The 27,229-nt window shown below is 42.5% G+C and overlaps 2 protein-coding genes across 3 annotated transcripts in view; one reads left to right on the plus strand and one right to left on the minus strand.

Moving 5' to 3' along the window:
* Positions 1 to 12,120, plus strand: part of slc4a7 (solute carrier family 4 member 7) — a 54,457-nt gene extending 42,337 nt beyond the window's left edge. For both annotated transcript variants that reach the window (XM_062538516.1, XM_062538517.1), the window contains exons 14-25: positions 808 to 1,053; positions 1,570 to 1,675; positions 1,974 to 2,135; positions 2,341 to 2,454; positions 2,651 to 2,812; positions 3,501 to 3,752; positions 4,219 to 4,287; positions 4,527 to 4,700; positions 5,190 to 5,321; positions 5,666 to 5,760; positions 8,430 to 8,537; positions 9,487 to 12,120. In XM_062538516.1, coding sequence (XP_062394500.1) covers positions 808 to 1,053; positions 1,570 to 1,675; positions 1,974 to 2,135; positions 2,341 to 2,454; positions 2,651 to 2,812; positions 3,501 to 3,752; positions 4,219 to 4,287; positions 4,527 to 4,700; positions 5,190 to 5,321; positions 5,666 to 5,760; positions 8,430 to 8,537; positions 9,487 to 9,568 — 1,702 coding nt within the window. In that variant the 3' untranslated portion in view covers positions 9,569 to 12,120. The remainder of the gene's footprint in view (positions 1 to 807; positions 1,054 to 1,569; positions 1,676 to 1,973; positions 2,136 to 2,340; positions 2,455 to 2,650; positions 2,813 to 3,500; positions 3,753 to 4,218; positions 4,288 to 4,526; positions 4,701 to 5,189; positions 5,322 to 5,665; positions 5,761 to 8,429; positions 8,538 to 9,486) is intronic.
* A 761-nt stretch (positions 12,121 to 12,881) lies between these two features.
* Positions 12,882 to 22,954, minus strand: dpy19l1l (dpy-19-like 1, like (H. sapiens)). The gene is made up of 23 exons (XM_062538520.1): positions 22,794 to 22,954; positions 22,270 to 22,675; positions 21,729 to 21,753; positions 21,496 to 21,583; positions 21,251 to 21,388; positions 21,053 to 21,173; positions 20,756 to 20,849; positions 20,556 to 20,613; positions 20,368 to 20,459; positions 19,491 to 19,590; positions 19,153 to 19,230; positions 18,610 to 18,696; positions 18,444 to 18,503; positions 17,659 to 17,739; positions 17,431 to 17,532; positions 17,221 to 17,292; positions 17,038 to 17,117; positions 16,921 to 16,945; positions 16,500 to 16,619; positions 16,178 to 16,352; positions 15,963 to 16,062; positions 15,413 to 15,538; positions 12,882 to 14,279 (listed from the first exon to the last, which is right to left on the minus strand). The coding sequence occupies exons 2-23, from the start codon at positions 22,520 to 22,522 to the stop codon at positions 14,114 to 14,116; spliced, it is 2,241 nt and encodes a 746-aa protein (XP_062394504.1). The 5' UTR covers positions 22,523 to 22,675; positions 22,794 to 22,954; the 3' UTR covers positions 12,882 to 14,113.
* Between the last annotated feature and the right edge of the window lie 4,275 nt (positions 22,955 to 27,229).

Genomic DNA, 27,229 nt, shown 5'->3' on the forward strand with positions numbered 1-27,229 from the left:
TGTGTAATATTTAAAATTGTCAAAGCTTCACCAGGGTTAGTGGTATTTTAAGTTTGTCAATTGTACTGTGTATTAATGTCAAATCTCCATGTCCTGTCTAATCCTTGTTATGTGGGCAGCAGTCTGATCATGGTTTCATTAAAGTCTGAAACATGTGCCACAGTTCTCTAGCCCAACTTAGCCCATGTCATCTCTGCTGGGCCTTGATTAATAGGGTAGTGGTAAGACCTCATGGGATTTGCAAATGTATACAAATGGGTTTTATGTTTTGCTTATGCTTTTATATCTAATGCATTCAGGTTTTCCAAGTTTCCTCTGTCTAGATTGTATCTGATCAAATTATTTGTCGGCTGGTTACAGTTATACTTAATCCTTTTGGTGTTTGTCTCACATACAGTTTACTTGACATCTATAACATTTCAGATACCGTTAATTGCAGTAATAAACCGTTTCTTCATCTACCATTCACATAACTCCTGGTGTGCCATGCCATTGCATTTAAAATTTGGTTTATAAACTGTTTAATGATAAGTCCTTTACAAATTTAACGAAGTCAGATTGTTTATATTTTCTACAATATTCACAAGTCCAATACATCTTACTATCTCACAAAGTTCTGACACGCCTAAACCTTCCTGTCAGATGTGGTCCTCGTTGGTAACATGTTGACGGCCCTTACAGTAATCCAAGCTAGGCTGGTAGTGGTACCAATCCGGTAACCGAGATCTAAAACAGATTGGTCTCCTCACCCTCTCCACCTGCTCTCTCTCATGCCTTCTTTGTCTCTCTCTTTCTCTCCTCTCTCAGTGACTATGGTCTGTCCTACCTGCCATTGCGCACAAGCATCGGGCTGTGGACGGCCTTCCTGTGCCTGCTGCTGGTTGCTACGGACGCCAGTTCGCTGGTGTGCTACATCACGCGCTTCACGGAAGAGGCCTTTGCCGCCCTCATCTGCATCATCTTCATCTACGAGGCCCTGGAGAAGCTTGTGCAGTTGGGCGAGAGTTACCCCATCGACATGCACAACAACCTGGACAACCTGACCTTCTACAGGTACCACAGAGAGCATGCTAGAGCAGTGTTAGCATCGCCATTTGAAAATCCCTCGGCCCAACATGCCATTGCGAGTCCGTAGCGATATGTGTAAAAATGTCCACTGAATAAAAGTCCCTTTACTTTTACCTTACTTTCAGAGAACTCAAGACAAATAGAGCATCAGCACAACATTACTGTGAAGTCAGCAGAATCATAACATTGCTGTGAACCTCATATGCACACATTATATCTACAGCAAGTTATAGTTTTTTCCACGCCGTAATATATGTTAGTAAAGTATGTATGCTTTATCCATGCTGTTATTAAATATTTGTGCAATAAAACAATGTAATAAAATATTGCAAAATATTGTATATTATGTTGTTGTGTACTACAACACTACAATATGTAATTTCACTCATTATTTAGGTATTTTCAGAGGTGGAGACAATTGCATTACTTTGTTAGTTGGGGTATTTGATTCATGACTAATTATGTCCACTCTGTCCTTTCTTTGTGGATCTCCCACCACAGCTGTCAGTGTTCGGCACCCTCCAACATCACGCCTGAGATCACTAACAAGCTCAATCAGTCCGGCTTCACTCCTGACTCCATCAGCTGGAGTGAGCTCAACATGCCTGTAAGTAAGTGTGTGTGTGTTTGAAGCAAAATGGCTTTTGTCCTGGCTGTTGTTGTTGTTGCTTGTGAGGGTTTGGTACTATTTAATAATTAGCTAGCTAGTTTTATGCTTGTTTTAGGCTTGCTTTATGCTTATTTTTGGCTAAAATACATTGATCTGGTTTCAATGAGTTGTAGTGGTAACAATACAGCATGCCTTGAAATAGGCTAAGTAATAGTATGGATTTGTAAATATTCAAATGTATCTGGATAGAAAAAAAAATTAAACAAGTTGCTCCATCCCCTGTACTCCCCTGCAGATGTGCACCAAGCTCCAGGGGGTGTTTGTGGGGCCGGCCTGCAGCCACGAGGGGCCCTACATCCCAGACGTGCTCTTCTGGTCCGTCATCCTCTTCTTCACCACCTTCTTCCTCTCCTCCTTCCTCAAACAGTTCAAAACCAGACGCTACTTCCCCACCAAGGTACAGCTGTGTGTGTGTGTGTGTGTGTGTGTGTGTGTTTGTTTGTGTCGTATTCACCAGCTGATGTCTGTCTGTCTGTGTGTGTGTGTGTGTGTGTGTGTGTGTGTGTGTGTGTGTGTGTGTGTGTGTGTGTGTGTGTGACTGTGACGTATTCACCAGCTGATGTCTGCTGCTTCTCTGTCCCTCTGTGTGTAATGCTGTGTAGGTGCGCTCCACGATCAGTGACTTTGCCATCTTTCTGACCATCATGATTATGGTTCTGGTGGACTACCTTGTGGGAATACCCTCTCCTAAACTCAACGTCCCCGACACATTTGAGGTATTCTTCTTTTTTTTTTATTTATTCATTTCATATGTAATAAAAACATACGTTACCGGGATGGGGGACTCTTTGGTCATGTTGCCATTCCTCAAGAGGTGATATCAGAGGATGGACACCCTATGACTGTCTCCCATAGGGCACTTTTCTCGCGTGAATGTTTGCAAACTTTGCGTTGCCCTCCTGTGTCCTCCAGCCCACCTCTAAGCACCGGGGCTGGCTGATCTCTCCGCTGGGCTCCAACCCCACCTGGACGCTGGTGGCGGCGGCCATTCCGGCTCTGCTGTGCACCATTCTCATCTTCATGGACCAGCAGATCACTGCCGTCATCATCAACCGCAAGGAGCACAAGCTCAAGGTGGGGTGTGTGTGTGTACGTGTACGTGTGAGTGCACGTGTGTTGTTTGTTTCTTTCTTTCTTTCTTTCTTTCCTTGTTTGTTTGCTTGTTTGTTTGTTTGGGTGGGTTAAAGAGTGGCGTCTGGCCCTCTAGCTAAGTAATTATAACAAGCATTGCAAGCTCATTTTACAAAATGTAGAACATTTAGGGGGAATAGAGATGATTTAAGCAAATGAGGGTTAGTTCTGTATACTATGCATGCTCTGGCTCCAAGCTCCATTCTCCATTAAGTAATGAATGTCAACCAGTCCTCCAACAGTCTTGCTTCAGGGGTTGGTATGTTTATCTTTTTGTTTGTTTGGTTTTGGGTCCAAAGGAACATCAGTCTGAACATCAGAGATCATAGAGTGCTACCGCTCTAGAATCTTTGGGGAGCACTAACCTCTGGACTTACACTCAAGCGTGCTTGAGTAGCATTGCTAGAACTGGTGGTCTGTGTTTGCGTGATGATGGCTGATATTACTATTTCATAGCTATAGCTTTTTACAGAGTGATATTTATGTGGAACCAGAGCAATTGTTAAAGGAAGAGAGAGAATGTGTGTGTTTGTGTGTGTGTGTCTGTTTGTCTGTGTGTCTGTGTCTGTGTTTGTGTTGTTCGCTGAATACCAATGCGTGTGTGTGCAACTGTATGCTCTCCCCCTTACAGAAAGGCTGCGGGTACCACCTGGACCTGCTGATCGTGGCGACGATGCTGGGGGTGTGCTCCATCATGGGGCTGCCGTGGTTCGTGGCGGCCACCGTGCTCTCCATCTCCCACGTCAACAGCCTGAAGGTGGAGTCGGAGTGCTCGGCCCCCGGCGAGCAGCCCAAGTTCCTGGGCATCCGCGAGCAGAGATTCACTGGCCTCATGATCTTTGTCCTCATGGGTCTCTCCGTGTTCATGACCTCCGTGCTGAAGGTGAGAAGAGAAGGAGGATGCAGGGGGTCGGGGATGGAATGGGGGGGAAATCTGAATGGGAATGATGGCAACATTCATGGCTTTGGTAAAGCAATGCCCCAAATGGCTCTTGAACACAGGGCTCATAGGAGGATTCAGAATCATTCACTAGTACTTGTCATGGACAGATGGACAGATGTACATGGATGCTAGAGTTGACTGTTAGCCAAAACATTGGTAGATGTAGACTTCTATTGACACTGACTTCTGTTGATATTCGTTCTTGACATGTTTGTAGCCCACGTATTAGGCAAGTTGGAGACTTCACATTTAGCTGTGTGAGATTAGGGGGATGGGGGGATGATATGGAGAAAGAAGCTGGAATAGATAAGGAGGTGAAGGCAGAAAAAGAAAGGATATTTTGGAAGGAGGAAGAAAGAAGGTTATGGGACTGGTTCTAAAATGGCTACCTCCTGTGTTTCTCCAGTTTATTCCCATGCCAGTCCTGTATGGAGTATTTCTCTACATGGGGGTCTCATCACTCAAGGGCATTCAGGTGAGTGTAAATACGTCAAACATGTAATATAGGTTATAAATGCTTAAGTGATGTGATATAACTTAAATATGTATCTATGTATGTTGTGTATATACAGTATGTCATCATATTAATTAGTAATATAGTGTTATGATACTATTATTTAAAAAATACTATGCTATAAAAGATAAAAATGATTATTTAATCAGTTTAAAGTATATTTTTGTCACTTTATGTTGCGTTTCCCCTCTCCCCTCTAGTTATTTGACCGTATTAAGCTGTTTGGCATGCCTGCCAAGCACCAGCCAGACCTGATCTACCTGCGCTATGTGCCACTGTGGAAGGTGCACGTGTTCACCATCGTGCAGCTCACCTGCCTGGTGCTGCTGTGGGTCATCAAGGCCTCAGCCGCCGCTGTCGTCTTCCCCATGATGGTACACACTCACCTGTGCCAGCCTCTCTCTCTCTCTCTCTCTCTCTCTCTCTCTCTCTCTACTGTATATACTGTGTATAATAGCTCTGGAAAAAATCAAGAGGCCACTGCACATTTTCTGATGTCATCCTACAGTTGCTGAGTGACATTCAAATGAGCTGACGGTCATATTCTAAATTAAGAGACCTTGCAAATTTGAATATGAACGACTCATTCAAATGTCCCTGCTATATGGCTCTGGGTCCATCAAATAAAAATTGGAATAGTACATTTTTGATGAACACATTCTCTTTAATATTAAAATGTTCAAATTTCCCCTGCTGAATGATTAATGACTGTGTATGTAATTTGCCATGACATGTGTATGACTGGTGGTCAGATAACTAGTCAAGACTGACTGAATTGAATCCCTTTTACTGGGGGCAAATAAGCACAACTCACCCCAAAAGTGCTCTGGACACTCTGGACTGACCACCTGTTCCTTCTGCAGGTCCTGGCTCTGGTGTTTATACGGAAGCTGCTGGACTTGTGCTTTACCAACAGGGAGCTCAGCTGGTTGGACGACTTGATGCCCGAGAGTAAGAAGAAGAAGGAGGACGACAAGAAAAAGAAAGCCAAAGAGGTACCGCTGGTCTAGTCATGAGGAGACCGCTAGCAGAGCTCACACACAGCTGTGTGTTGCATTTCAAAAAGCACCCTGCAATACTGTACCTGTACTTGTGATCTATTGGCCTCAATTCATCATTTATGCTTTGTGTTATTTTTGGAGTCATGTACAGTGTATCAGGAACATGAATATTGCATGTTTTGTTTTTATAACATGTGGTGTCAAGTACATACAGCAGATAAATGAATGAGTTGGCCACTGATTTTATTAGAGGATGTGTTGAGATGTTGATTTTCCAAAGCTAGTGGTCCACCCCACTCCCCCACTGACTGGCCCACTGTCTTGCTGTTGTGTTGTAGGAAGCACGGCGGATGCTGGAGGCAGACCACGATATTGAGCTGCCATACGAGGGGGAGAACCTCCTCAAGATTCCAGTCAAGGCCCTGAAAGTCAGGTCAGGCCCGTGCTATCTTTCTTGCTCTCTCAATCAGCGCAGTGTCTGTGTGATGCATGTTCTTTGTTCTTTGTCTGTCCTTTTAAACGTTTTTGTTTATTATTATTTGAGAGAAGATGTTTTTGGGCTCTGGGCAGAAATCAACATAGAAGTTGAAATAAAAGCAAATCGATATGAAGGAAGCAAAGATGGTTTCCCTGACCTGTTTCTCCCCTGAGACAGATCGGACAGCGTAGGCTCTGATGCCTCGTACGAGGACATGGAGAGCGGCGGGGTTGGTCTTTCTCTTCTCACGGGCCTGCTCTTAACCCCCTCTCACCTCCCCCCTCTCACCCCCTCTCACCCTCATCCTTTCACACACCATGAGTTGCTGCTGTTGTTGCTCCTGTTGCTTTTGGTATCCCCGGCAGTTAATCAACAGTTAATCTGACGTTTGAGTGATTAACATGGTGATTTATTTTGCCTTTTTTGCCCCATTTAACACAACTGGACAACGTCATGGGCATGGCGTGACTGCATGGTCCTGTGGGGCCTCATGCACTCAACCCCATCCCCCCAATAACCCAGCCGTTAAAAATGAGAAGTTCAGGGATGCCCGTTTGGGATGCATCATTTGAACCACAGTAGATACAGGCTGTGTCCAGAAGTCAAGCATGCACGCTGGGCAGTGTGCATTTTCCGGAAGTTACGTCAGAATAGACTGTCCGAAAGTCAAGCGCTCTCACTAGTTGGGTACTTCGTTTGGCGTGATTTCCAAGCGTGCATCGATGCATCTTTTTTGCCCTCAGGTATCCCATAAACCATTGCGCAGCGCAGGTCAAGCTCCACACGTCATGCAAATCGTCAACACACCCCCCTCCCCGAGTCAGGTAACGCCAACTAGTTAGTGCTGTCCAAATGTAGGTAGGGACGCATGCTGGGGAGCAAGCTAACTAATACGCTACTGGGAAGAAGGTACTACCCAGCGTGCACGCTTGACTTCTGGACAGAGCCACAGTCACCCCAGTGTCTGGTGTCTGATGTAGATGGCGTAGTTCCCTGCATCACTCAACATTGTAGGGATAACATTGTCTGTTTCTGTCATAACTTTGTCTTCTGCTTTGATGTTGATGGCAGGAATCATTTTGATTTAGATTTGAAATATCTATCTGATGTTGTATGCTAGGATTAAATGTATTATCGAAGTAAATTAATGCAGGAAAAGCAACAGAAGGAACATTAAGTAATTGCAGCCATAAGCCCAGAGTGAAGAGCTGTGCTGCTTCGATTGATCACTTTTTTTTGTGCAGTCTAAGGTTGAAATGACCATACTCACCAATATTCAGAGACTGCAGACATTGCCTAATGATTGATCAGACATTTTTCACACAGCAAACAAAACAACACCCTTATAGTCTGTTTTTGGCCTGCATGTTCCACATACAGTATCTAAACCATTAACTTGGTCAGATATTTTTAATGGCTCCCCTTCCCAGTCAACTAAAGTGACCTCATAAAGCAGTGGTTCCCAACCTGGGGTCCACAGCCCCCTCTAGGGGCCGCCAGGGATTGCAGGGGGTCTGCACAATGTTGCCTGGGCGGAGGTTGTGATCGGTTATTGGTTAACTGGAACTTCGAACTCAAAGGTAGAACGATGCAGCCACACCCCCAATGTCACATCCAGCAAAAAGTTTAACGGCGGTGTCAACACTCCTCTAATTTTAGGCTGCAGCCAGTTACACAATACACATCAACTGACCCAAATGGAAGCCTCTCTTGCTATTCGGAAATCACGGGTGTGAAAGTATTATGTCGTTCATCACAAGGAAAAGGCCAACAAAATTAAATAAAAAAAAGATCAAAAATCGAATTGTGACTTTAAAATAGAAAATTAAATTGACTCGAAGATTTGGAGAATCGTGACACCCAAGAAGTTACCAAAATTATATTTGTGTGCATTAAATGTATAAAATCTCAATATCACACCCAATTGGATAATCAAAAATCTGTATAATCCACATTAAAACATATTTTTGTTCCACAATTAAATTCATGTAGCTATTTATTACCTCTGAACTTGCGTAACCAACCTTCAGGTCGGGCTAGGCTAGGCATTGGTTATTCATCCCCGGATCCCGATTGTTGAAAGAAACAATGTCTTGTGTGTCTATGTGGATAGGATTTCGGGTAGAGGGCCCTGGCTTGTCTTAGACACAGGCAAGGGGGCCTTCAAGGAAAAAAGGTTGGGAAACACTGTCATAAAGCATTAGTCATCTTTGGATCAACCACCCCTTACATGTGTGGCCCCAGGCACTATGCAGACCCCTACCGATGGATCTGAGATGGTGTTAATGCTTTATAAACCATCGCACACTGACACTGTACTGGAGAACCGTGTTGATCATTGTGTGTGTGTGTGTGTGTCATAATGTGCCTTTTCTGGAGTTAAAGAACATGTGGATACCCAGTGTATTAATAAGTGATATAAATGTGTGTGTGTGTGTGTGTGACTGTGTTTGTGTGTGCTTAGGCCTGGATTTGTATGACTTTGTTCTGTGTTTGTCCATCTATTTCTTGTGCTTTGTAGAAGTATGTGTGTATGTGCATGTGTACCTGTACCATATGTGCCTTTGCATTTGCACGTGTGTGGCTGACCAGCTGAAGGTGCTGTGATGTGTCCTCCTCTACAGTGCTGACCCGTCTGTGGTAAACATTTCTGATGAAATGGCCAAAACCGCTGTGTGGAAAGCTGTTGCCATGAACTCTGACAGTGCCAAAGTTCACAAACCTTGCACAAGGTAGCTATGATCCCTGTAACCCCCCCCCCCACTCTCTCTCTCTCTGTCTCTCTCTCTCTCTCTCTCTCTCTCTCTCTCTCTCTCTCTCTCTCTCTCTCTCTCTCTCTCTCTCTGTCTCACATGGTCCTATCCACATGCTCGTTTGTCCATGCCACATTCTGCTGATCCATCAGAGCCTTCACATGCTAGTTACTGTGCTTTACTTCTGAATGCACATGCATTCAGATGCAGCACATGCAACATTTCGATGGATGCATATGTTTGTTTGTTTGTTAGCCTGAAATGCTAGTTGTGGCGTTGATTAAAAAATGAATATTTGAGATTGTACAATAAGTTGCTAATGAGACTCCTCTAAGCCCATCTGACCCAGACTCATTATTAGTCTCACTAGTTTCTGACACATCTATCATAAGGTATCATTTGGATATCTCCGTGTCCCACCGATGACTGTTTTATGGGTCTCCTAAACCTAATCGAGGAACTAATTGATAAAATTGAAAAAAAAAAAATGGTTGCAGTCCTAGTTCCAAATCGTCTCTCTGGGCTAGCTTGCTTGAAGTCAGCAAACTTGTTTCCTGTTCATTGACATGGCTGTCAACAAGCACCTGAAGATGAGTGCTTTAGTTGTACCAAAACGTAAGAAATACAATATGCCTGTCTCAATGTCCTAAGGAGCACTGCTGTGTGCCACTCTGCTTGGCTTGAAGTCTTTATAAAAGTGATTTTAGCTTCCACCTTTTTCCTAAAAATGTCAGCCTTCGTGCAGTGACTCCACAAAATAAGGAGGGAAGGATTTTCGGTGAGCACGCATTTTGGTACAACTGCAGCAGTCCTTCAGGTGCTTGTTGACAGCGATATCAACAAACAGGAAACTGGTTTGCCGACTTCAAGTATGCTGGTGCACAGAGCCTCTCACAAGTGAGATGCTCACCCTGTTCTTCCCTTTCAGCGAGGACAAAGTTGCCAGCATCCAGATCAGCATCGAGGACGAGCAAGGGGACAAGTTTGTCGACAACGAGACGTCGTTATGACAACCGGGTAGGGCGAGTGTTTTGGCGGCAGGGCGAGTCTGTCTCGGAGGACTCGAGGAAGGTCACACAGAAGCCCACAGAAGCCTCCTCCCTCTCACTGACTAACAGTCGGGCCATGGCCGGGCCAGTGTCAGGCTGAAGCATAGGAGACATATCCCATACATACTGTATGTGTTTGGCTTCAGACATCTCTTTTAAACATTAGAAGCAAGGTTTTTTTTTTATTCTCTCTTCTTTTGAAAAAAAAAAAACGACGAACCCATTTAATTTGTCAGGCATTATACAGAGAGCTGTCAGGCGAGACTAAGAGCTCAACTCTTCTGAAAGGATTTTTTTTTTACCCAAGAAACCAAGGAACATTGCAGGAGTTTTGTTTTATAGGCTCATATAAGGAACATTTGAGGTCTTAGAATTGTGACATTTTGAGAGCATACAGCATCAGCTCTATAGATTTCTCTACAGTTTGTGTGCGTGTGTGCGTGTGTGCGTGTGTGCGTGTGCGTGTGCGTGTGTGTGTGTGTGTGTGTGTGTGTGTGTGTGTGCGTGCGCGTGAGTGAGAGAGAGAATCTAGGTCTAGGTAAACAAAAGGGGGAGTCTAGTTTGTTCCCCATCTAGCACAGCTAGTTTGTTGTCAGTATAGCTAGTCTCAGATGCACACATAACGTTACTGTAGAGCTTTTGGAGAAACGATGGGGGAAAGTTAATCTTGTAAGCAATCATTTAATGCTTTTATTCTCCCTCTCTTAGTTGTTGGTGTAAGCAATTGCTCACCAAACTGTAAAATAATGAAATTAAATACGTATTACAATGATTTTTTTTTATTCACCAATTGTGCAGTAGGTTGTATTCTGCAGATGTTTAGCAACAGAAATAGATCAGTTCTAAACAAGGCAAATATGTAGTAACCATATTGTAAACCCTAATCGGCTAATGTACTACAGACAGCAAAGTGCTGTTTGATGTGGTCTACATATAATGTGATTTATTTAGTGTTAAAGGAAAATGAATAATTTTATACCATGACTTTATTATTGCTATTGTCTTTTAATTTATTTTTATGGTCAAGTTTGCAGTTGGAGGAGTTTGGGGGGCGGTGAAAGGGACTGGGGACACCGTCGGGGCTGTGTCAGGGCTGTGTCAGGGCTGTAGGTGTGTTCCGCTCCCCTCACGTGTAACGCTGCACTTTACACAAGGTACGCGTGCAAGTTGGACAAACCACATGTACCTTATTTAAGATATCTACTTAGAGCAGTCTCAGGAATCTATGGACTCTCCATAAGAGCCATCTCTCTCTCTCTGTCTCTCTCTCTCTCTCTCTCTCTCTCTCTCTCACACACACAATGTCTCTCTCTCACACACACACACACACACACACACACACACACTCTCACACTCTTTTCTCTCACACACATTCACTTTCTCTCTCTCCCCCTCCCTCCCTCTCTCTCTCGGCCTTTTCCTCTGTCTTATTCTCCTTACCTTGGCCTGTGTTCTGGCAGTATAATGTTTCTCTTATACTGATCAGATTGTTCTTCCCCTTCCCTCCCCCCACTTTACACTGGACAAGAATGTGATAATTTGCTTTGTTATTGTTTTTGGCGCATGACTCTTATTTTCTACTCAGTGCTCAATGTTTTAAGCTCAAACCATTTCATTTCCAATATATATATCTATATATTTGACTCCCATAATTTAATTGCCTTTGTTACTTTGTTACTTTGTTTTTATTTCTATCCAGTCGTGATAAACCTGATGTTATTTTGCAGCGTTCAATTCAACTACTTCTATTTTATTTCTCACACACCCAGTGACCATGTATTATTCTGTTGCAAATATTCAAAGCTATTTGCACACAAAAATGTTCTAATTGTAAAAGAGAAAGAAATATATTGTCACATATAGAATTCTTAGATTTTTTTTTTTCATTCATTATACTCATGGTTATAATCAATGCCCTTGTGTAGATTTTTCTTTTAAAATACTTTTCACCCCTTTGATTGAGATTAAATTAGTTGTTTGCTATTTACTCATTTCTATGTCATAGAAGCCATCAGACCATTTATTGGACCCAGTTTGAAAGTTATATCTTTTTTTTTAATTTTCAAATCAATCATGTTTCTTTTTAAGTCGATCCCATGCTCAAAAATGCATCAAAGCCTTTTAATTTCTGTCGATACTTGTGCCTAGAGGAGTTTAGCGGGTACAGAATTTGCCTGGAAAAAGGTCATCATGGCATGAACTTGTGCTTTGTATTACACTGTACCACTGTCTCCATGTTGCCCCATAAGAAGTGCGGTATAGTTCACCAGCACAGGTGAGCAAGCCTGGCCTTCAATTCATTAATGACTGACAGGTGTCACTTGTTCTGTGTAGTCATGAGCAGTGATGAAATGTCTTGATTTTGGTTATCTGCTCAATTATCTTTGCTCAGAAACACCTTCATATTATATTAATGGAGGGATGAGCAAGAAGTGCTATTTTTTTGTAGCTGATTTGTAAATGAAATGGTCAAAAAGGAAAAGCAATAAAGATGATCACTTAATAAATGTCAACTGCTTGATTTTTTCATGTGTGTATCCTCAAGAAAGTCACATGTTCTGTTTTCAAAACCTACGTGATATGAGAGGAGCACAGAGACTAATCAGGAGGGCAGACTGACCAGGGACTCACTGGTATATGATCTGACTTCATGACTAGTGGCAGCGCCCAAGATCAGATGACAATACATGATTTCGATAATATAGGCTTACCTTAAAATATAGATGGATAAAGGTAGGCCTAAAGCAAATGATAAAGGACAATAGGTCACTGGACATTCTTGAAAGAAAATAATCGCAAAGATATAAGCTAAGATCAAATAAAGGATAGTTTCTATGCAACACTTATAAATGAAAAAGGCCCACCGCAAGCACACATTCAGTCAAGGCATCCCATTCTATATAAAAAAAATCATATTACTAGCATACCTTTGTTCTGTACTGTATTCGTGCAAATGTTGACTCATATTGACTAGAAGATTGGTGACCTACACCATTCTCTACAATCCTAAAATCACACTGAGAACATTTACTGTACTGTAGCATTGCATATGCACACACTATACGGTGATGCCAAGGTATGGGTCCAGTCACAGTAGCATTCTGCACTGTAAAATTATTTAGGGCAGAAAGCTCAAACTGATTTAATAAACCAATCATTAGTAAGAGGAAAATAATGGGGAAAAAATATTTCAAGCTGAAATAGGGGAATACAGCTTGACCCTTAATATTATTATTATTATTATTATTATTATTAACAACAAAAGTCTGCAACATCAGAAAAGCAATCATTTTATTCAATGAAATCTACAAGGACTCATATAAAATACAGAGATCAACACATTTTGTAACAGAATCATTTATAAAAACCATGACATTTGGCTCTGTGGCTCTCCACTACAGTCCCAACCTCACAGTGCTAAACATTACATCGAACATTGGCATCCATAAGGTGCAAAAAAAAATGATTACAGAAAAGCCCTGTACGCCAGGTGACCCCAAACCCCCATCTATGCATCTCATCTACAGTATGACCCTGTAATGACGCCACTGCTAGTGGCATTCCTCACTAGTCCCTTTGTCTGCAATAAAGTGAAAAAGTAAAAACACACAAATAGGCAGTTGGTATTGGATGGTGCTTTTGCTTGTTCAGGGTTGACCTGAGTGGTCACTGGGGGAAGTTCCTCAATACCAATCTTGGATTTAGATCAAGTTTCGGAAAACTGACATGGAAGACAAACATGTACTGGCCACTCCTTATGACTAGAACTAAACACAGATCTTTTGTTTGGCAGTGAAGATCAAAGCAGAGCTCAACACTGACTGTAAAATAACGTTCTGACAAGAAAGGTCAGAGGTTGAAGAATATGACATGAAATAAAAATTAAAAAAAATCATATTTAAAAAATATATAATAAAAAAATCAGCTTAACCATTTTAAAACAAACTGTAAAGGGAATTATGCTCTTCAGCATGAAATCAAAATACTGAATTGGAAAACAATATATTCTTCAATAGTTTAACACTAACAGACACAAAATACAATGACAATAATCCTATGGTCTAAGTTTGAGTAATTGAGAGATGAAAATGCTTGCAGATGTAACACTCAAATATTAATTATTACTTTATAATGGAGATGCCTCCATATCTGTAACAATACTCTGGGTGACACAGAAACAGTCCATTTGATGGGTGCTTCTATTGAAATACTATGAGGTTACAAGTATACTACACTGAGCATAAATGAAAAAGAGCAGCAACATGAATAACAAAATAAATCTCTGGGGGAAAAAAAAAATAAAAACATCCTCACATTTTAAATATGCTATCTGGCTTTCAGGCAGCATCAAAAGACAAATAAGCACCAGCAACGTATTTAAAACATGCTCCATCACAGAGCCGTTTCCGGTGACAACTCACAGATCTAAAAAATATTCCTATATACACATGCTGTACCAAAGCACTAAAAGCTCCTTTACGATCGGGCCTCCCCCGTGCTTATCTACTATCTTTGGCTGCTTTTGGGAACTCGTAACACTTTGTAAATGCTGTTTTGAAAGATGGTGGTGAAGTGTGGACGAGTGTCTCGGCCCATGATGGAGCAGAGCGGCACCTTGCCAGCGTTCTGGGGGTCCTCCAGGTCCCAGATCTCAGGCATGCTGCAGCCAGGCCTGCACAGCAACACATCACCACCACAAAGGGGTTCAGAGAGACACCACATACTGTACTGCTGCCTATGGATATGCTTACAACAATACTTTGACATTTCTTCATTACACAGATGCTTGTACCCAAAATGCACAAAACTGGGGCTGTACTATATCTATAGTTTATCATGATAATTCCTCCCCAAGATATGAATTTCAGCTATTTGCATCATATTGTGATATTGATGACATAGTTGCCGAACTATGTATAAATATTCGGGCTGTCGACCGATTTAAAAACTCTGTGATTAACTCAAAATGAATCAAATGCATCCATTTTCACTAAGAATGTAAATTTTGGGAGATGAGTGAATCAATGAAAAGTCAAACCAACATTATATACTTTAAAGCCATCGGTTTCCCCCATAGAGTCACAATATATGTATATTTTAATTTGCGGCTGTAAATAGCCTACTTGTACCTGACTTGTTCCCTTTTATTATTTTGACTTCTCTAAGTAAAGATTCACATGAATACGGTCAGTTGCTATTAGGTTGCTGAAACAGGCCTACATTTACAATATTGTTTGTCAAGTACAAATAATGCAAAATGCATTTGCAATGTATAAAATGTATTGTTATTGGGATATGAGATGACCTGCATTGTGAAAAGACATTCTGGCCGTATCGCACTTTCCTGCACAATACACATTACTTTTAGCACATAACATTTACAGCATGGTACAACTAAACGTTTTCTTCAGTTTGTATGGAATCAAACAGTGTGGAGTCATCAACAGTCTTGTTAGCACCCAGCTCAGCCCACGCAACAGACACAGACCACTATTGCCTGCTAACTCTTACAAACAAATCTGATAAGAGAGATCTTGAGCATCCGCTCTGTTTCTCTCAATGACCAAAAACTGGACTTTCAAAATTAAAATGTAGGCTATGTTTACCATAATATCTACATAATAGAAGCTTATCTACACATATTCATATACCTGGGATATTGGCCCAAGGTATTGGTGCCGCGATATCTTGTTCGGAGAGGCTCTTCTCTGTGTACGAGTGCAAAATAGTAAGCCAGTGAGAAGCACAAGAGCAGTGCAGGGCAGCATGCAGTGGGGAGAGGGGGACTGAGAGGGGGACACTCACCGCGAGCGCCGGGTGCACCAGGAGTCCTCCAGGACAAAGTAGTCCACCTGCAGCTTCATCAGGTTGGCCTTCACCTCCTCGGCCGACTTACGGCTGTACATGGAGTACACCATCTTGGTCCGTGCCCTGGGGGGGGGGGGGAGACGCTGGGGGTTAAGGACTAAGTAGTGCAGTACAAAAATAAACCACCCTGAACTGTGCCTGATCAAGATTAGATGGACAGAATGGATATACAGTCATGTAACAAATGCTTTGTGCTCCAGGTTTCTTCATTAAAAGGGAGTTCTGTCCTTCCGTAAGGGGTTTCAACCGCAGACTCACTGAAGTGCCTTATCATAGAAATAAATGCATCACATTCACTCAAACATTACTTTTCTAAGTCCTTTGACTTATATAGCACCTTTCATGGTACCCTAAGTCCAAGCTATTATTATTATTATTATTATAAAATAAATGTCACTGAATACAAGTGAACCTACCGAAGCAGGCCTGGAGACTGAAGCAAAAGGCTCCCCTAAACAGTGGCCTATGCCTGTGGTAGAGCTCTCACCTCAGCCCTGCGTCTTCATAGTGGGGATGATTAACAACGGGCCGGCCGGCCGACAGCTTCACACTGGCCATGGTGGGCATAGCACCAGCAAACACATCATCTACACACACCCAAGAGAAACACACAACAGCATGTGTTCACACGCAGAAAGCTTCAGGGAAACTCATGTTCTATTCAGATCAGATGCAGGTCAGCTTGAATGGAAATCAACCCACTTGGTCCGGTATTGGACGAGATCCAGTCCAGCAGCTCCTCCTGGGGGAGATTGCTGAACTCTCCCATGATGCCCCACTGGCCCTGCAGGTTGGCGGCCCCTTGCACAGCCATGATGGAGACGATGGCAAAAGCCACCATCTGAAGTTTGAACTTCTCCCCTACCCAGCCAAACAGCTGAGGCAAACCAAAACATGGAGACACACACACAGGTTAGCCAGCCTGACACACACTCGTTCCAAGAACAGACAGAACCTTTTTCTGTGAAGGAATGAAAGAGTGAATGAACGAGTGGTGATGGTGGTGGAGAGCGGACGGACTGACCTGTCGGGAGCAGATGAGAGAGGCCATGATGCACATGTGAGGCGTCAGGAAGAGCTTCAGGCGCATAATGAGCACAGCCAGCACCGCAAAGGCCACCAGCTGCAGTGCATGGTACACCAGCTAACAGAGAGACACAGAGGAAGAGGGTTGAGAAACCTTAACTACTGCCCCTTGGTGGTCCCAGAAAGCATTGCAGGTGGACTGTGACCGTGTGTTCAAAAAGGTAGTTTCACTGTGAGAAATGACAGGCAGCTGCCTTGAGGTGCTTTCTTAGAATAGTGGTCCCTGAGCCAATCAATTGAATAACTCCAAACTACTGTTATCTGAGCTGACGTCAACACAGGAAATGAAAAAGGAAACGTGAGAGAGGCCAACAACTCGCACATGAAGTGAGTCAGACCTTCTTGGTTGCTTCACTTACCTCTCCTCTTGCAGTTACTTGAGGTCTGGTGAGAGAAAACAAATTGCGAGAGACAACTGTTATTCACATGTAGGGAGCACTTTCTTGTAAGAATTCTAAATACTAATAGATTCTTACTCGTCAGAGTCATCTTCAGTCAGATCCTCCTTGACCGATACTCCCTCAGCACTCAGCATTTTCAAAGCATCCTGAACAGTCTGCATACCAAGTTGTAGACAGTCATCAATCAAACCTTCAAACCAAAGCTATTCTTCCATCAAATCATGTATACTCTTGCCAATATAAACTTAGAGGTCTCACCCTTCCAGCTATGATGGCCACGACCAGCATGGTAATTGGGAGAAGGAGTGTCTTGATGTATCGAAGAGGCGTCTGAAACATGCAAGAGAAAAGAAGACTTGGTATGCCTGCACTTACAAAAGAGTAAAGATAGATGACCCAAGGGCACATCCTTAAATAAATCCAACTAAATATATAAAAAGTATGCACCACTGTCTTTTCATCACCCACCTCGATTTCCATGAAGTCAAACTCGGCTGCACATGTGTACATCATGGTGTCAAAGTCTTTGTAGTTCGTGAACTTGGACTTGATCAAGCTGCTGATGTGAGCCTTGAAAATATTACAAAAGACCAAGCAAACAGCAAACATGAGCAGCAGCAATTACCCTCTGAGTTGCAGAGATTAATGGAACGGAAAATGAATAAATATTTCATTCCAGTTCACTGATGCACTTACATCATCTGAGGCACCAAAAATGGCTGACAGCAAAGACTTCAGAATGACTGTTGAAACAACCCAGGCAAGACCTTGCATGATCTGTAGTGAGCAGACATCAGATGGACCGTTCATTCACATGCATTAGACTTACAGTAGTGCCACTGCACAAAAGTAAATGTTCCGTCAACAGAAATTGCTGTTTTCATAGTCCTGCATTAGCAAAACACAGAATAGACTGTCATAGTTTGCATGATAACTTGTGTGACAACATAGTTAAATGATTGTTTATCATTTTTAACATTTCCATTTTCTGATCTCACTGTGAAATTAAATAAAAGCTAACCACACATGGTGACTACAACAACACTCCAGGATGTATAGCTTTATGTATTTGCTACCCAATCAGTCAGAGTACATAACGTCTGTGCCCTTTCGAATTTTGTGTTGTACAAGCTTTGCTACTCCCGAGCAGACAAAAATATCTTTTTTGTTGAATGGCACTTGTCGCCTGGACTATAATTTGGCAGAGCAGAGGGTCTTTAGTTCTTACTTTTTTTTCCTTAAGAGCCGTGTTTTGTTGTTGTTGCTAGGCAACCACCGAATCAGCAGACCTTACTGTGATTTGCACAATGGGAAATAAAGCCCAAATACCATCAGGCTCATGGAGGAGATCAGCGAGCTCCTGCAAAATCGTGAGGTGGCCAGGGTGCATAAGCAGAGCTCAAAACACTGCCTCTCGCCAAAGTGCCTGCTGTCTGATCAAGCATTCATCACTCGGGTCATCACGCCTTGGCTATCCTTACCCACGAGACGAGTCTGGTCTGGAAGAGCTCGGCAAACTTCTCCCTCATCACTACGATGGCCTGTTAGGAGACAGACAGCGAGCGACACAGACTGTGAGCAACCTGAGCAGTGCTCGCCAGCATTTCGGGCACTTTTCAAAGGAGAGCTAAAATCGGGCCGACTTACCCAGATGGAGACCAGGGACGAGGCATAGAAGGAGGTCAGCAGCATGGCGTTCCCAAACATCAGAACAAAGCACACCCCCAGGGAGATCTAAGAAACAAGCATGCATCGTCTCAAAGCATCCATAGCCTTATTCATGACTCACACCACAAACCGCAATCCATAAAATATGCCCATGGTATAATACTGAGCTTTCAGGAGACTGGATAGTCAATTTTTAGCCAGAGCTACACAAAAGCATCAGGTCATTGGCTCGCTCACTACTTAACAGCTTAGGAGAATAGGCATAGCTTAGAGCAATTGGATTTCACACCAGTAAGGCTGTGCGTCTTCAGAGATTAGCGCCGCTGTGACACATTCAGAAAGCAGCACCCTCCATCACAGCCTGCATGTTGGCAGAAGGCACCCTTCACAACCCTGCTCACAATATCCTCCCTGGCCCTTGACAAACACACCACTCACTCACTCACTGACAGGCCTGATGGTGCAAAGTGACACATCCACCCGGGCATCATGATGCAGGTGCACATAGACAAATCAAATTACCATGTGTGTGACCAACAGGGACTGCATCTTTGAAGGAGTCAGATATCCAAGAATGTATGATGCGAATAACGAGGCCACCTAGGCAAAAAGCAAAAGAATCTGAGCTTAAAAACAATAGACTATTTTGCATGTCTATATTACAAGCTTAAGTATTTAACAAAAGCTGTGTGTTTGAAAAAAAAAAAAAAAACAACCCATCAGTGATGTAAATTTCTTACTTTAAAGTTGCAAAGGATGTAGTAATGTAATGGGTCAGTAAAGCATTCTTTACAAGTCTGGATCTTGACCCCTTTGATGTGAGCTAAAGCACTACAAACGCTCAGCCCTCAGCTTCTCACCTGAGTCAGTAACACAAACTGGGCAAACTGCCAGGGCAGCATGAAGAGCACATTGGAGATGCCAAGAGCCACCATGACTAATGTGCTTGGCTTTCGTGCTCTATATGCAAGACAAAAGAGGAGACCATTGTGAATTACAGCAGAGATGTGTCCTCACATTCATTAAAGGTGCAGTCAGTGATGTGCATGGCGTGCACTTGTTTTTGTTTAGATTTAAATTTCTTAGCAGACACTTTTGTCCAAAACAACATATAATATTTTAACCAAGGACCACACAAAACACACAAGAGAGGCAGGTCACCCCTCCCTTCAGTATTCCCTTCAGTATTAACTCCACACAGGGTTTTTGTTTGGGGGACGGGTTGCCCCCACTTTGTTTGTTTCCAATTTTCGGAGCCTGGGCTGCCTAGAGACGTTTTTTTTCACAGTGTACTTACAAGATGGGCAGCTAGCGAATCGTGAGGAAATGTTTGCTGAATAACAAAACACTTTATGGGATCGAAATTGCAAACAATCACTGACTGCAACTTTAATCAAGATATCTTTATGACTCAAATCCAATGTTTGTGTAGTAGTTTAAACATGACATGTAGTTCATAACAATATAGTACACACATATGGATAAATCAGTATTCAGCAAACGCGCGCGCGCGCACACACACAAACGCACACACACACACACACACACACACACACACACACACACACACACACACACACACACACACACACACACACACACACACACACACACACACACACACACACACACACACACACACACACACACACACACACACACAAACGCACACACACACAGCATTTGTCTAGCAATATGTATGCACCACTAAATAGTTTTAGCATGTATCCCTGTTACCTGAGGATGTGAGTGAGCAGCAGCATTTGAAGGACAAGGAAGGGGTAAGAGAAGCTCTCCCTCAGTGGAGGAGTCCACATGACACGGGTGCTCTGAAATTCAACACAACAAATAACACACCACAACACACACAGGCAGGAAGCAATAAAACATACACTTTAGACTACTAACTAATGTTACCTCCTTACCTCTCCATGGTTAAAGAAGAAGCTTAAGACTGTAACAACACCACCTAGTCGGCTACCGCTGCAAGGTAAGGACAAGGGAGAGACATAACAGAAGGAGGGGCAAGGAAAAGAGGGCTGTGTAAGCAGAAAATCAAATCAGAATTATGAAAATGACCTGATACACAGGCCAGCTTGATCTCAAAATGAAAGGATAAATCTACCTCAGATATGCTCCATAGATGAAGAAGAGACTCATCATTGCACCATTTACCAGGAAGACAAAAGTAACATAAAAGGAGGCAGGATCCCCCATTCCTGGAAAAGACAAACATATCTTAACTACAACTAATCTTCAAAAGTCAAGATAAGAAATACTTTAAGACAAGGATCATTGTTCATCTACCTGTTTCTGAAAATCTGTGACTCTATAACTGACAGACTAGAAACTGAGGGAAGATACATATACAGTAGCTACAGATTCATTGACTACTAGAGTGAATGAAAGCTTTAAGTTGTACCTTCACAACTTTCCACTGCATCAAGCCCTTCTCCCCTGTTGATGGACCAACACATCTTTGTTGGAATGCCAAAAAACTCCATGATCCCTGTATACGTCCTGTACCAGAAAGCTAAGAGCACCTATCATGGAGAAAGATACATGTTGACAGTGTAATAACATGCACATATATTACACAACAAATGTCTACGCATCTCACCTCAGGGTACAAATTGAATCTTTTGAGGGTGTTTATAATCAATGGATACTCAGTAAGGCGGTCATTCATAATCATGTACAGGCCGTTCAGGAAGGTGGGTGCATCAATAATAGTCTTGTAGTACGAATAGTACAGGCCCTGGATAAAAATGTAGATAGCTACGTTAGGAATTATTGTCACCAATGCATTCAAGAAGCATAATTTAAAAAGCAGGTTATTCATATTCAATATATGGTGCATATTACCATTTCGGTCCTAAATGCCATTTCCTTCTCCAGAGCAGACAGATGTGAAAAATGTCTATCATTCTCAAAAAGGTGTGTCAGATGGTACCTAAAAGATACGAGATTGATACAATACACTCTAATGTCCGTTAGCTAACGCATGAGGTAATGTTTACTTTTACATTAACTAAATCACTGTTTTGATTGCTAGAGGTGGAATTCCACGTAAGCAAGTTGACTCCTGAGATACTTACCAGTGAATGAATCCGGCGACAATAGCTACAAAACACACACACAAACAACGCTATTAATTGGGTGACGTCCAGGGGTGCAGTCAATATAGATGCAGTTTGCTGCAAGATTTGCCAATTGTAACGTACCGGTGTCAAGACATGTATTATCCTAACTTACACGTCAAATGCTCAATTGTAAACTTAGTAATATCCAGTTAACGTTAGAGCAAACTTTAGATTGTTACGATAGTGTTATCACAACTTACTTTAACCCTGACATGAGTTATCAGCTAACAGTACTCATGTTAACAATGTTAATACTTCACGTTGCCTAACTACTGATGACATTAAATGTAGCTAAGGTTCATTCTTACATGCGGCTTCTCAACGACAAAGTTAATGTTAGTCCATTCTGATTCTGGCTCTTCATGCCATGTCATCCAGCAAAGCTAACGCAATATTCTATGCTAACTAGTGCTTCCTTGCGTTTTGAATGAAGTGTTTGCTAGCAGCTATGAGCTAGCTAACGTTAGTTAGCTGATAGCTAGCTAAAATCACTTACCAAGGACCAGGGTGATTCCGATTTTCATGAAAGCTGATGGACTCAGACCCAATTTGTTTCTGATGAAAGCGAATCCTGGAAACATTCCGCTTTTGGACTGAAGCAAATTAAAGCCAACAGTGCCTTTCCCATCCTTCCCTGAGCGTCTACTTTTTCCAGTGGCATGTGAAGGCGACACAAACGGACTCCGATCTTTGCCATTGCTTTGTGGCGTTTGATCCTTGGCATTCTGTCTTCTAGTCTTTGCTACCATGCTTGCATATCAATGATTCGCTAAGATTCTGCAAGCAAAATTCTGTCTGTATTTGTCAAATATGGTAGGTTGTATCGACACTGTTGTAAAGTGGTGTTATGATCCTCCCATAAGTTAACGTTACAGCAACAGCCTCCTGATCATCGCCACCAACTGGAGAAATGAAAATGCGTTAGTGCCAGTCACCATAGCAACCCTGGTAACGCTAACCTTACTTCAGGATAACTATCCGCGAATTATGCAAAGCAAAGTAAAAGTATGTGTATCTTACGTTGTAGGGCTACTGGATATTCGACCACAGTTTTTTTTCTTTCTTTCTGTCTTTCTTTTTGCTGTCGTTTTCTTTCTGAGTCGATGAAGCTACCGCCTCACTTTCACTACAACTAACTTTGCAAGATAAACAAACGAACGAAGCCGAAGCGAAGGTAATTTCAAATGGTAACAAATTCAATGTTGGTGGAGCAAGGATTCTAGAGCGGAGCAACCAAAGATTCTAGACCGCTTTGCAGTATGGAATGCAGTCAGAGAGGGTTATAGGTCTTGGTTAAAGCGGAGCAGGCATAGACATATATCTATGGGAGCAGGGATGTCAAACAAAGGTTTGGGGGCGCATTATTATTATTATCTATGGGAGCATATCCTTAGATGCTATTACAGTAGGAGTGCCATCTATGATTAATATTGAATGAAGCCTAGGCCTACTAGCTGTAGCTTCGCCACAGTATACACACACACGCACACACACACACACACACACACACACACACACACACACACACACACACACACACACACACACACACACACACACACACACACTAAAATGAATAAATAAATGACACTTCGTTTTCCATTATTCCCACATCATACGTGATGTCCCTTGCCGTTGTATTATTTCTAACCAATGCCTATTGATTTTTTAACAAATTGTGTAGCCTACAGTTGACTAGTGCGTTGTTACATGTGTGAAGTGACATCGTGAAACTTCTCCACTGATTGCCAGAAGGTGTCACTGTGGGCTTTAAAATCGTAGTGTGTTGCGTTGGCAACACTTGAAATCCCCGTTCATCTTGAATCTCAAAGGAAACTTTTGCAGTAGAATGCCAACATCTCACTTCAAAGACCGAAAAGAGGATGATGGCTATCCAGATCTGACAAAATGTATTAACTGCAAATGCTGGCTTTTATATGCTAACCTCTCACATAGCTGTTTTGTTCAGGTTAGCTGCACATTTGTCTAATAACAGACACATCAAAATAATGACACAGTTCAAAAAGTTAGGCTATCAGATATGCTAATGAACTGGCAGTGTAGGCCTGCAGAAAGATCCATTAAAATGGTAAAAAAAAGTTAATTGTTAATAATGTTAATTATTAACAATTATTATAATAATAATGATTAACCATAGGCCTAATTGTTAATAAGTTAATAATGTCCATGCCAATGCCAATGGTAATTTATTTATTTTATATATTTATGTACAAACGGCAGTTGACCAAAGGGCTGCACATTAAGACAGACAAAAACTGACAGACAAAAATGTTTCTATGATTGTCAAGCATGGCCACAGAGCATCTGAAATGATAAACAAATAATCTGTGGATCCATTTTCAAGGTGGCTTCAGAAATGTAGGCTACACAATTAGTTGAAGTCTAAAGGCCTAAGTATGGATATATATATTTTTTATATATATATATCATAATATTTGATAATTTTACAATTGTTAGTGTCTGTTTTCCCAGATGTCTCAACTTAAGACCACTTATTTTGGGACCCCATATGTTGCTGTCTATTTGAGTCTGCTAACATTTCAATTGATTATGCACATCCTCAACTTGTGATTTGTGCATTAGTTTTATTCCAGTGTCATATTCCACTCATTATAAGTCGACTAAAAAGTTGCTTGACTTACTTCGCTCTCTCCTATTTAGGCTATAATGTTTCTGTTTCCAAGTCATAATAATTTAACTGATGGCGATGCAATATTATTGATGGAGAGTTAAGTCATCTAGCTCAGTGTTGTTCAGCTCGAGATGGACCAACAGAATGGTTAGCCAGCCCTATTTCTGTGGGCACACAGTGCTGCCGTGGGGTGGCATTAAAGAAGCGAGAAGCATTATGGGATAGATGGCCTGATCTCATCTGTTTGAGTTGGACAGAGCAACAGAGTTCAGGGCAGTGGTGGTGACATCATGACACCTTCTCACCATCTCCCCAAACAAACAGCAAGGCACCAAGAGCGCTTTTTTCCTAGCAGCGTTTCAAGATGAGCACAGCGCTTGTTTGTTTTCCCTTGTCTTCTTCACTGTGCGGATTCTGGGACCAGAGAATTGCCTGCGTTCGCCAGGGAAATATCAGCAGGAGAGCCAATGGACACAGAGGACTCCACATGGGAAAAGACACTTATCCACGGGGAGAGAAATATTTTTTTAAAGGCTAGTCTACAGTAGGCCGCAAATGGATACATTTGTGTGATTGCATACATTGAAATTGTATCTGTGGTGGAGATGTTGGTGACTAATAAAACAGGATGATGAGGGTACTGGGGGGTGGGAAGCTTCCCCCAAAATCTCTTAAATATGCGATGGGCCTATGTTAATTGGTTAGTAGGCATGCTTTTGTCTTTTTAAGTCCCCTGATTGGTTTGTACAGTCGGAGGTCTAGTGACTGAGACCAGCACAGACTTTTGTTTTTTTAAATCACAGATATAGTGCAGCGTTGCATGAATATTTGAAATATTATCGCTGACAGGAACTTTAATACTTGCCAGTGTCATTGCGTATAAGTCCCATGGGAGTAATTTGCTGTAATATAAATGGTGATGCAATGGAAAAATGACAGGAATACTTTTTGGTATGAGGACAGCAATATTGCAAAATCTTGACCTCCCCTTTCGTCTCCCCAATGCCAGTGTTGCCTCTGTGGTGAGATTGTTGCTTCATGTGGCCGGGGTTCCAGTAGGTACCCCTGCCTGCACCCCACCCAACATGGCGTGTCTGTGGCCAAGACCTTCACGCTACGTATATCATCTGAGATTATTCTGGTCTGAGAATGCCAAGCTTTCAACATGGCCGTGTCCACAGTTCTCTTGCCAAGCTCATTGTGGCTCATGCTGTTTTTTTTTTCTGGCATGTGACGGATTCATGGAAGCTCGACTTAGACCTAAATACAATAACCAGGATTGGGAGGCCAATCAAGAACAGAAAGTTTTTGTGGAGCTGCTGTCGAAAACGGCCCTCGCTGTTAGCTCAGCTTGTGAGCACACTGAGAGAATTTGTTTTCTGAGCAAACACGATGAAGATCTCTGGCCTGTTTGGAGGGGAGGGGTAGGGTGGGGGGTGGCCAGGGCGAACTGGACCATCAGCTGATGACACCTCCCGTCCAGGAGGCCGTGTTGCCAACCGCAGCGTCGTAATGAAAGCCAGCGGGCAGATGTGTCCCGCCCCACTCTCCCACAGCGCCCTTCGGGGAGAAAACGCTTTTGGGGGAACTGTGGCTTTGGGTCTGTGTCCATGTCGTCCACTGTGTCTTCAAACATGCAATCACTGATGCCTTATCCCTCACAAAGCAAAATAGCTCCTATGGGAATATATTGTTATAGTCTAGTAACTTAGTTATATTGCAGTTACAGGAGAGAGGTGGGCGTAGCCATGGATTTCTGATGGTGATTTGCATGATTTGAAACTAGATGACATTGACAAGGTCTTGAAATATACATGTGTCATCAGGAGCAGAACTTTGATGATAGCTTTGATGAAAGAGAAAAAGGTTGAAAGCAATGCAGCCAGGCGATAAAATGATGTGAATAGATTGTGGATTATCCCAGCCGGCAGACACATGGATAGAGGCGCAGTCTGAAGTGTGAATCGTTCACCAGTGTTTATGTAAAGAGCTTTCATTGAGCTGATGGGTTCCCAAGTCTCTGGACAAACATCAGCCAGATGGCCAAAGGAACTGTGGCAGGCCAAACCACATCTGGGGAGAGCTGATGCCAGTGTAACCATGGGACAGTGGGAAGACATCTGAAACATTGCCTGTGTGTGTGTATGTGTGTGTTTTGACTTGGCATGTCTCCACATGGTTAAATGATTTGTCACTGGATTCAATATGAACAGAATTGTGCCTATAGCATTTGGAAAAGTGAAGTATTCCATATTGTGTCTGTTTTTATTATTATTATTATTATTATTATTATTATTAGTGGATGTAAAACTTTTTCAGAAATATGACTTCTGAGAGAAATAGGGTTACATTTCTGTGTGTGTGTGTGTGTGTGTGTGTGTGTGTGTGTGTGTGTGTGTGTGTGTGTGTGTGTGTGTGTGTGTGTGTGTGTGTGTGTGTGTGTGTCTGTGTCTGTGTCTGTGTCTGTGTCTGTGTGTGGTTACGTGTGGCATTGTGGAGTATTAATTATGCACCTACCAGCTCCCCGACACAGTGACATGTTTATTACTGGCAAGAAACACGTGCTGTCAATGATCAGTTATTCTCCTGGCTACACTTATCTCAACATTACGGGCCATTAGTATTCTCTGGAAACCAATTCAATCAGGGACCCCCGGGCCCCGAGCGCGCTCATTTATCTCCAGAAACACGACATCAATCAGAATGAGGGACCCTCAGCTGTCAAGACAGGGTGTGTGTGTGAGTGTGTGTCTATTTATATATGTGTGTCGGTGTTGGTTGTAGGAGATGGGCAGTGGTCTAA

The sequence above is a fragment of the Sardina pilchardus genome, chromosome 6, assembly GCF_963854185.1.
Source record: "Sardina pilchardus chromosome 6, fSarPil1.1, whole genome shotgun sequence".
NCBI classification, from domain to species: domain Eukaryota; kingdom Metazoa; phylum Chordata; class Actinopteri; order Clupeiformes; family Clupeidae; genus Sardina; species Sardina pilchardus.

Excerpts from the sequence above, each read along its gene's own strand:
- dpy19l1l (XM_062538520.1), bottom strand. The coding sequence starts at position 22,522 with ATGGTAGCAAAGACTAGAAGACAGAATGCCAAGGATCAAACGCCACAA. Across the intron at positions 19,231-19,490 it reads AGTTTGTGTTACTGACTCAG|GTGGCCTCGTTATTCGCATC; the intron begins GTGAGAAGCTGA and ends CTTTTTGCCTAG. Across the intron at positions 16,946-17,037 it reads ACTGAAGATGACTCTGACGA|ACCTCAAGTAACTGCAAGAG; the intron begins GTAAGAATCTAT and ends TTCTCTCACCAG.